Raw genomic sequence first — 11,004 nt, 5'->3', positions numbered from 1 at the left:
AGTCGATAGACGGCATTAGGCCCCGCCCCCTTTACAGAAAACCCCCGTGATTCGCGGGTCCGTGAGGAGGGGGCGGGGCTAAATGACGCGATTTGCCTAATTTAGCCCCGCCCCTTCCCGACGGACCCGATAATTTCAGGTAATATCTCCCCATCCTGCCCACTTCACTAGGAAGTGGGCGGGATGTGGGAGATATACCTACTCTTCCGGGATCGCGGGTGGTTACCCGAAAAATCGGGAGCCTCCCGCGATTCCCGGGAGAGTAGGCATGTATGGTCTTGCAGCCGGCATCCAACGTTCACTAGTTGCCCAATAACAGCCACACATGCCAACGTTCAGCCTGATGGTGCGTACACACGGTACGATAAACTGTCATATTTCAACGATAACTATCCTATCGTTATCGTTAAAATCTGACAGTTTCTTGAACCTGCTAACGACCATACGATGGACAATGTGCATCCACGTATGGTCGTTGATGACGAAGTACCGTCGCCTGTGCAAGCAGGCAGATCTGGTCGATATCGACCAGGTTAGTCTGTTTTCTACAGGGACGTGCGATTGTTGATGGATGATCGCTATAGTAGTGGGGGTCTGCTGCATGTGCTGGATGCTCGATCCAGCACATGCAGAGCGTTCAGACAACGATCGTCTGATCGTTGCTGTCGTACAGTGTGTACACAGCATTAGAAGCAGTAATGCTTTTTCATCATAACTTGTTATTTCAATGTCTATGCTATAATAAAAGAAAACACACATCCAGATGTATAAGAAATAAGTGAGTTGGCATAAGCCTTAAAGTCAACTTGTTACTGCTAACCCCCCCACCCCTCCCCCGTACCTGTGCCAAGGAACCGGAGATGGGGTGGCCCTAAAAAAAAAGTGTACAGGGTCCCATGATCTCTGTTGCCGGCCCTGCAGGGCAGGGATCCGCCCCTATTATTTAGTATTTGTATCCATCAGGCTGTGGCCTCGAAGCACTTCCTAACACCTATTTCTAAAATTTCAGTTCAATCAATAAATTCTGGCTGTGACCTCTTTTAATTCCATATATGAGGTCTGTCTAAAAAGTTTGGTGAATGGTCTGATAGATCTGTATGCAATGCTTGTAACAAGGTCGCTCATGCGCGCTGGCGTGCATGGACATGTCTGGACCTCCCCCAGTCGGGGTTTGTCCGAGGCCGCCACCGCACTGCCATGGCATTCATTCCAACAGAGCGTCCCGAGCAGTGTGCGTCGTACAGCAATGGGGCAACGACAACATCAATATCAGACCATTCACCAAACTTTTTAGACAGACCTCGTATATGTGTCGGTGTCTTTATTTCTAGGTTCAGGCTTAAGTTAAAAAAGGGGACAATAAAACAAATGGGTGACTTATGTTCTTGCAGTAGATGTGGAGTAAGAAACAAAATGCAGGGTGCAGAATACAGCAGACAATCCGAGCAGATAGAAGCAGTTCTGTGAATACAACAATCAACACATTTTGTTCCTCATACTAGGAACATCATCAAGATGAAATGTGTCGACTTTTATGTTGAAAGAACTGCTGCTATAGATCTAAGTAAGTACATGTACACTGTTTTTACGTGAGTATATTTTTGTTATTTATTTTTCCCAGTGGCAGAACAGCTGGGGGGCAGCAGCTACACAGCACAAGTCTAAAATCACAATCAATTACAGCTACAGCTACTGAGTGCTATATATATTACTAAAGTGTAGTTGATCATTGTTTCTATGTGTATATCTACATTTTTTTATACTTGATAATAAATATTGTTATTTCTAATGCTGGCCATACACGCTGCAATTATCGGGACGATCCGCCCGATATCGGCGGATCGCCGCGATAATTGTAGCGTGGGGGGGGCGACCGAGGGTTAAATATTGCTCGGTCGGGCATGCAGGATTGTCCAGCTTGCCCGTCCGATGCGATATTTACCCGGTAACTGTCGGCCGCATCGGCCAGTGTATGCTCAGCGCAGCCGACAGACAGACATTTCCTGTATTCCTTCCTATGGGAGGAACAGGGAAATGTCTCCTCCCCCCGGGGGCGGAGCGCAGATGTCGGGCTATACACTGTGAGATTTCTCTCAGAGTGTATGCCGGCGACCTCTGCGGCTGGCAGCCGGCCAGATAAAATGTCTGTCGATCTAACAGACATTTTATCTGGCAGTGTATGCCCAGCATAAGTGAGACACATCACTGTTTACACGATAATACCAGATATATTTACCTGTCATTCATACCGGTGCAGTACAAACCATTCTGTTATTTGGCTCCTTTCTCTAAAGACACCTAATTTTCAATAGGTTGATTAGATATTTATAGAGATAACTGGGAATAAAATAGTGGATCTGTGGGTCACAACCTTTTTTTTTTCAGTTAACCTACAGTAGCTTTTTGGGTTGTGGGAGGAACTTAGAATACCCAGAGGAAACCCACAAATACAGGGACAACATACAGATACAGGGACAACATACAGATACAGGGACAACATACAAATACAGGGACAACATACAGATGCCACACTGATAGGACCCTGATTGGAATCTAACCCTGTGTTGTGAAGTTGCACAATCATGCTACACATACTGAGTACTTACTCGAGGCTTGCCGACTTTCTGGCTGCCCCTTCCGGGAGGGAGCAGCCAGATCGGCATGACAGGGGGCGTGTTCATCACGAGGAGACGGGACTGGCCAGAAGACGTGTATTTGTGGGCGGAGCGGGAGGTGGGGCCACACAATTGTGTCATTTTGGCCCCGCCCCTGCTTCACAATGCCGATATTACAAGCATTGTGAAGCAGGGGGCGGAACCAAAATGACACGATTCAGTGTGAATCGCATTACACCGCCCCCCCCCACGCTGCGGGGTTTTCTAAGGTAAGTGCGGAGGGGATAGGAGGGGTGGGCGGCAGCAGGGAGGATTGCCTGCCCTCCCGGGAGGTCGGGAGTGGCACCCGATTTTCGGGAGGCTCCCAACCAAATCGGGAGGGTAGGCAAGTAAGACTTACTCACCTATAAAATCACATACTAACATGCAGGTTACATAGGCACGCTGATACATACCTGGGTATACATGCTTGCTTTTTCTATCTCTCTCCGATCTATCAATCTATCTATCCATCTATCCCATATCTATCTATCTATCTATCTATCTATCTATCTATCTATCTATCTATCTATCTATCTATCTATCTATCTATCTATCTATCCCATATCTATCTATCCCATATCTATCTATCTCATATCTATCTATCTATCTATCTATCTATCTATCTATCTATCTATCTATATATCTCATATCTATCATCTGTCTATCTATCCCATATCTATCTATCTATCCCATATCTATCTATCTATCTATCTATTTATCTATCTATCTATCTCATATCTATCCCATATCTATCTATCTAATATCTATCTACAGATGTGTCCTCTTGTATCTTGTCACACATGGCACGAGTTGCGTACCCTAGAGCGGATATGCACTTCACACTCGCAACGCCATAGGATTGCATGTTGCGAATGCAACGCACAGTATGGTGTAGCTTAGCGACTGCGGCTATTCGCATGGCGCAATGCGTGCGCACTTTTGGCAAAGATGCAAGAAGACATCTGTATCTCTCTCTCTCGTTCTCTCTCTCTGTCTCTTTCTGTTTCTCTCTCTTTCTCATACCTGTAGTAAAAGCTGTATGAAGAAATGTCATCATATTTGTAGTGGTTTCTTGAAAAGCAGAGGCATCAGCTTCTGGAGAGAAGAACATGTCCACTAGTGTCTTGGGATCACATTCATCCACATAGTACTGTTTGATCAGCCTAGAATCCATTCTCTTTGTTGGTCGAATGGTAACAGTGCTAGGATTAGTAGGAGCTTTTATTCCTCCTGTAACCAGGATTTGGTTTTCCATAATAAATATTGAAGTTGTGTCAAATCACTGCATACAGAATTTTGCATTGCAAATGATATGTCATAGGTATTATGGCAGTTACAGTAAATAAGGTATGGAATGAATCCTCTTTTTTTGATCTTGCACTTTTCTATAGAGACCTTTTTTTTTACAAAATGCTGGGGGGGGGGGATTGATTAAGTTGGGGTTGAGTTTTGTTGATATCCTCTTTTCTGTGTCCTCATTTTGTAGAAGAACAGCCTGAATTCTGAATATATCTGCTGTTTTTGTTCTCTCTATGCATAAGGTTGTTATTGTTATAGTACTAGCACTGGACCTTATTTATCACCTGTTTTACTCTTGTGGTAATTCAAGTAGGTACGATTGGGTATAGTTGTGTGAGGGTATATGTGACTACTTATTAAAGTGTCAGAAAATAATAGTTATAATTATAATAACAATAATAACTGCACATTAAAGGACTGAAGGCTGCCTGGGTGGTCCCTGCAGCGCCGTGGTTACTGGCTGGACCGTGACCGGCGCCTACCTGCCGCAGCTACTACTTTGAGGGACTGCTGATCTCCTTGTGGATGGGATACTGTAACCACATAGCTGGTAAGACTCTGTGGGGCAGCGCTGTACCCCCTGCATTGTGCCACTGTCTCTGAACTGGACTGCTGCTATTGGGGCTCTGTGGTTTTCCCCTCATTGGCCATTACACAACCTGCACCTTCCAGTTTGTCTGTGCTGCCCAACCTTAGAGTATAATATTACTCTATTGTAGAGTGTTTTCTCTGATTGATTCTCAAGTACCTAGTTCAAGGTGGATTTGCACACTCTATTGGCACTCTCATTTTTTCTACACTTCCTCCACAAATCTGATATATTTGCGAATTTCTGTGTTTTCTATTTGAGCCGCTGTTTTTTCCCCGCCATGTGACAGATCCCTATACGCCCTCAGAGGCCCTCATTTATTATGTTCTGTATTACATAGTGGAACTGTGTCTTTTGCCTATTGTTTGTGCTGGTGACCCTGATACCATGTCTGGTAAAGGTCGGAAGGCCTCAGCTACTACCACTCCTCTACATCCCGCTAGCAGAACCAAGCACAAACAATGGCAGCAAGGGATTCTTCCATTGTAACCACTGCAAAGGATGTACAACATTGGAAAAGGTAACAACTAAAGGGATACACAGTTTCCTATCAAAAGTAACAAATAAGGAATATACGGTGAAGGAACATCTAACTTGCAATACAGAAGGAGTAATATATTTGCTACAATGTGACTGTGGACTTCAGTATGTGGGCCACACAAAAAGAAAGTTCAAAATTAGAATACGTGAACATATCAATAACATCACGAAAGGCTTACGAACACACAGTGTCTCTGACCATTTCTTCATTAAACACAACAGTAATCCTAAGGGGTTAAGATTCATGGCTATACAGAAAATAGAAGAAGATTGGAGAGGGGGGAATTTTATACAACGAATGTCCAAAAAAGAAACACAATGGATTTATGAACTGAAAACTTTGCATCCCAAAGGACTCAATATAGATTTTGAACTGAGTTCATTTTTAACTAGTGCTTACTAACCTGTTTTTATACATCCTGTGGTCCACTATTTATCATTCTATTTTATTTTATTTTATTTCTTTACATTTAATTTTTTTACATGTATTTCCAAATTTTATTTTCCATTTTTCTATTTATTTTAATTTTTACATAGATATCTTATTTTTTATCTATACCATTATCAAACTTTTCATTACCAATTAATTTATCTATATAAGCATTATGCTATTTTTAATTATTAGTTTCATTTAGTCAGCAATTATGCTGATATATAATTTTTTACTAATAAAGTTTTTTCTAATAAAGTTTTTTTCTAAAATTTTTTTATCACACAGCTGCATTAACTTGCAGTAATTGGTGCAATAAGCATAGTATAAATTAAAGCAACGACCAACAGCCTGGCTTCCTTGAAAAAGTTCCATTGTGGACGAAACATGTTGGAGCCCAGACCACTACACAAGCCACCAGCCACCTTTCATCAATAGAGCCAGAGGCCAGAAAGATTGCCGGAGGCACAGCGGAGATCACTGCATGCTGAGCTGCAACCCCCGCTAACAGACTGGGTACAGTCCACTGACAGCAGAGTGGAAGCGAGTACAGCATCAAGTGGCACATGTTCACCAGCAACAAAGGACAACGCCGCTTTTAGGGTAAGGTAGGGACAGTTACCCGTTTGCACTGCACCAAAGCAGCGGGCACCTATCATTCCCACAAAAGGAGTGTAAACATTAATGCTTAAATATCAGTGGTACTTTATCAATTTCAGTTAATTTTGCACTAGCCACATTTCGTTTTTGTTTGATTTTATTTTATCTTCATTTCTATTCAAAGTAACTCATCCTCTTTTCTTCTTTTTTATTTTATTTAAGTATTTACATACCTCCTTTTTATTTGTTCGTGTGGTTTCCAGTTTGATTATTTATTTATTTATTTATTCACTTTTCTGTGGACCAGCAGGTATCAATAGTAATTAGTACATACAAATCCAAAAAAAAAAAAAAGCGCTTCTTGCATTAACCACTACAACTCCTGCAATGTTTACACCTAGATCCAAACCAACAGTAGAGAGAGCTGTATCCTCTCCCCCTAACTCTCCTGAGATGGATATTGACCCTCCTATTCATGCTGTCTTAACCACTCTAGTAGGCGGGATTAAACTGACATTCCAACAGGAGCTCAAAAGACGATTTTAAGTCCGAACTCACCTCTCTGGGGACGAGAAGAGATGCTCTGGAGTCCACAAAGGACGAGCTTTATCGCTCTCAAGGGGTGGTGGATAGGGAACTCTCCCTATTAAGAGCTGAATTCAATGAACTCAAGGGGAAACAAGAAGATTTAGAAAATAGATTACGCAGGAACAATCTCAGGATCAGGAATGTCTCTGAATCCGTTATTCCTACTGCTATATCTACTTTCCTGCAAGACCTTTTTACACACTTTCTCCCTGATCTTCAAGACAGTGACCCCCTCTTGGATAGGGCACACCGTGCGCTTCGGGCTAAACCGCCTCCGGGTCAGCAACCTAAAGATATTGTCGCCAGACTACATTATTTTTGCACAAAGGAGAAACTTATGGTTTCTACTAGGGACACTCCTACTGTTGTATTTCGAGACATGCATATCCAACTGTTTCAGGACTTAGCTCCGTCTACCATTCAGAAAAGGAGAGACCTGCAACCTATCACGAAGATACTCTGCCAACATAATGTGAGATATTGCTGAAACTTTCTTTTCCAGCTGAAGGTTCGAGCAGATAACACAACTCGTACAGCTAAAAATCTTCTCGAAGACCTGGGAACTCTCCTGGAACCGGCCCTGTCTGCTCCCCCACCGAGATCCCCTAAATCTCAGCGATGGAGTCTCCCACAGGCGATTTGGACAAAGGTGCAGCGTTGTCGACTCTGCCCACCCCGGAGGGATGTCCTTCTCCTCCTGGATATGTGATTTCGACTATGATTGTAGTCGACTTTGTGTTCCGACTTCAGATATACACCTGGGAGCTTTTTGGCTCTCCATACTTGTCTGTTTAAAATTGAATTCTCTTTTTTTTCTGCATCATTGTGTACCTAATGTTTTCTGTTTTTTGACAATTTAATGTTTTCTCGGTAACAATTACTAACAATGGTATTGTGTTTATACAAGATGTTTATTTTATTTGCCTCAGACTTGCTCTATTCCGATACAATTGTCTGCGACATATATATATATATATATATATATACACAATATATTATCTTAGATTAGTTTGATATAGTTCCACTATTACTCTAAACCCTTGTACAGGATATCTATACTAAAATTTGTTTGAGGGCCTCTGGCCTTATACCAGTTTCTGTCCCATACCACCCCACCCTCTCACTAGTATACGTTTACACCCTTTTTGTTTCTAGTTTCCCTTCCTTACCCGACTGGATTATTTGTGATAAGTACATGCTTTGTGTTTGGGTTTTTAAAGCTCTCCGATTAATGGTTTTCTCATGGGTCTGAAGGTTTTATCGATAAATGTTAATGGCCTTAATTCTCCGAGATGACGTACCCTGGACCACGGAACTTGCAGACGTGAAAATGCGGATATCGTATTACGATAAGGAGACCCATTTGACTGGGGAACACTCTCAATTCCGAGGTAAGCATATCCCACACACTTATTTTGCATCAGCTCCTTGTAAAAAGTGAGGTGTAGCGATCCTCATCACTAGTAAAGTTCCCTTTGCTCTCTCAAGGCAAATCGCTGACACAGATGGTAGATATCTCATTTTGATAGGTACCATTAGAGCGGAGACGGTTACTTTAGTCAATCTATATTCCCCCAACACTGGTCAAGGTTCCTTTTTTTCGACTATATTTAAACGGATAGCAAAACTCTCTCAAGGTCACCTTATTATTGGTGGAGACTTTAATGCGGTCCTAGACCCTTCTATTGATAAAACCGCACCATCGCAGATACACCATTCCCCTGAAGTGTTGCGCACTTCCCGGATACTTAGTAATGGTCTGAATAGTTTGTCTGTTGTAGATTCCTGGCATCTTAAAAATTCTATGGCTAGAGACTACACACACTTCTCCGGTCCCCACCAAATTTATTTCCGCATTGATCTAATTTTAGTATCGCTAGCTCCCACGATCACTTGTGCAGGCATTACTCCTTTCTCATGGACAGATCACGCGGGTACCTATATTTTACATGATTTATATAGCTCTCCCCGTAGATCTAGATCCTGGCATCTTGATGACACCCTGTTGTTAGACCCGACCACTCTTCAAGATATTAAATCTGCTATATCTGATTATTTTGAGATTAACTCGTCCGATGAGAGTGGGACGTGGGGTGATGCAGAGACACACCTCTGTTGGAGGCTTGGGGGCCCCAAATTTTAAATCATATTACTTTGCTCCTAGACTAGCACAATGTGTTTTGTGGAACGGACGCAAATCTGAGAGGGTATGGGTTATGATAGAAACTAATGAACTAAAGTTGCACTTTATCTCGTTATTATGACTTCCTAGAGCGGCCTGCCCCGGGCTGTTCTGCATCACCCTGTAACTTCTCATTCTCTGGATGTTTGAGATATGGCCAACCAATTATATAATATTGCCCCACACCCTAGCCCTATGATTCCACTGTTTGATAATCCCCTTTTTCGTCCGGGCTGACTTTCATTTGCCTTGGTACGTTGGAAGGACAATGGAATTAAACTGTTAAATGATATTGTGCAGACTACATCTTTTCCCACATTTTCAGATATACAGACCGAACTTTCCATCCCACACACCTACTTTTTCCAATATTTACAGATAAGACATTTTCACTCGACAATGACATCACAACTCACCCACAGGTCTTTCATGACGTTAGAGGGCTTAGCCCTTCGAGAGGCGTCACCTAAAGGACTTATTTCCACATTATATAACTTACTTTTGCCCCTATCACCAGACATCAGAGATCCTCATGAGAGGGCCTGGGAGGATGACTTGGGAGAGACCCTAGACAACGACGACTGGACTGATACCTATTCTAACTGTGTTCGCATTAAAGAAAATGGCTAGAAGTTATTTTTTAGGTGGTATTATGTCCCTACTCGTCTTAATAAAATGTACCCTGGGATTTCCCCTCTTTGTTGGCAATGTGGCATTGAGGATGGGTCGTTCCTACACATTTGGTGGAGCTGTTCGAAATTAGTCCCCCTTTGGAAGGAATTGGGCACATTGGCTGACTCTATCTTGGACATACAGATCCCATTCAGTCCTAAATAATTTTTACTCCCTATATGTATTCCTGGGGCATCCCCTCATCAAAATAGACTTTTTACTCAGATGGTTTTAGCGGCCAGATGCGTCATTGCTTCAGCTTGGAAGACTTCTGAGGCTCCTACTATGGGCTTGATTATAGCTAGAAAATGGCATATCCATTCCATGGAATACATCACTAGCATAATGAAGGGCTCCTCTAAGAAATTTGTTAGGGTCTGGGAACCCTGGACTTCTTATTTTCAGATGCCCCCAGCATTTATCTGAACCCTTATTTTTGTGTTGTTATTCGATATATAGTCCCTGTCTCTTCATTGATTGGGCTGTCTCGCTATGGCTATATCCAGTCGGGTTCCCCATCCTCTTCCCCCTCCCCCCCATTCTTTCCCTTTTTTTTTTCTCTTTACTAATTCTCTTTGTAATTTTTATTTTTGGAAATATAAAAAATAGGGGTGAGCGGGTTCGGTTTTACTCGGTTTTACTCGGATCTTTTTATTGGCTATCGCCGAACACGTGTTTTGGATAGCGAATAAAATCGAGCCGAATTTGCGGTAAAGTGGCGATAAGAACCGAGTAAAACCGAACCCGCTCACCCCTAATAAAAAATGGGTGAGACTGTTTTGTTGAATACGTATGTTTATTCTATGCAAGATTATACGTTTACATGTTTAGACCTCTACGCAGGTCAATATCTTATTGTCTCTCATTCTTCCAATAAAATGTTTATAAAAAAAAAATAATAATAATTGCACATTAAAGTTTAACACAATAATAATAATAGCTCTTAGATTCTTGTTAAAATTTAATTGGCTACAGTTGGGTATTGTATCACAACATCACTAAAACTAGTTACACACTTTGTGATTTTTTTGGTAGACCCGACATTCAGCATGATTTTTCTTTGATGCACACTATACAGTTTAAATGAAAAATGTGCCTATATTTAGGCTCATGGATTGATAATTTACATATGTCAGCCCACAACGAGGATGAGATAATCAGAAAACTTCATAGAAAATATGGAGGGGTATCCAATTAGCAGCCCCAAAGTCGGCCTGATGCTGGCACTTGTCTGTGCTTTTTTTTTCGGGACCTGATGTGTCCCGAAAAAGAATACACAATAACTGCAGTTTTTTCACCTGAAAAAAAGGCGAAAACACATACGTCCATGAGCTTATCGCGGCACCTATGTGTTTTCGTGAGAACTATTATATTTTTTCGACCGAAATAATAGAATAGGGTAAAAAAAAAACATCAGCAAAAAATCCACGTTTTTTGCCGATCGTGG

The 11,004-nt window shown here is 41.9% G+C and overlaps 1 protein-coding gene across 1 annotated transcript in view; it reads right to left on the bottom strand.

The window, feature by feature from the left end:
• The window catches only part of LOC148501166 (nicotinamide N-methyltransferase-like), a 23,231-nt gene extending 19,400 nt beyond the window's left edge, over positions 1–3,831 (bottom strand). Inside the window, exon 1 of the mRNA XM_088450857.1 lies at positions 3,681–3,831. Coding sequence (XP_088306983.1) covers positions 3,681–3,831 — 151 coding nt within the window. The remainder of the gene's footprint in view (positions 1–3,680) is intronic.
• Positions 3,832–11,004: the final 7,173 nt, after the last annotated feature.

The sequence above is a fragment of the Taudactylus pleione genome, unplaced genomic scaffold (genome assembly GCF_031769625.1).
Source record: "Taudactylus pleione unplaced genomic scaffold, aTauple2 ptg000531l, whole genome shotgun sequence".
In the NCBI taxonomy this organism is placed as follows: domain Eukaryota; kingdom Metazoa; phylum Chordata; class Amphibia; order Anura; family Myobatrachidae; genus Taudactylus; species Taudactylus pleione.
This window is presented reverse-complemented; position numbering and strand designations above follow the sequence as displayed.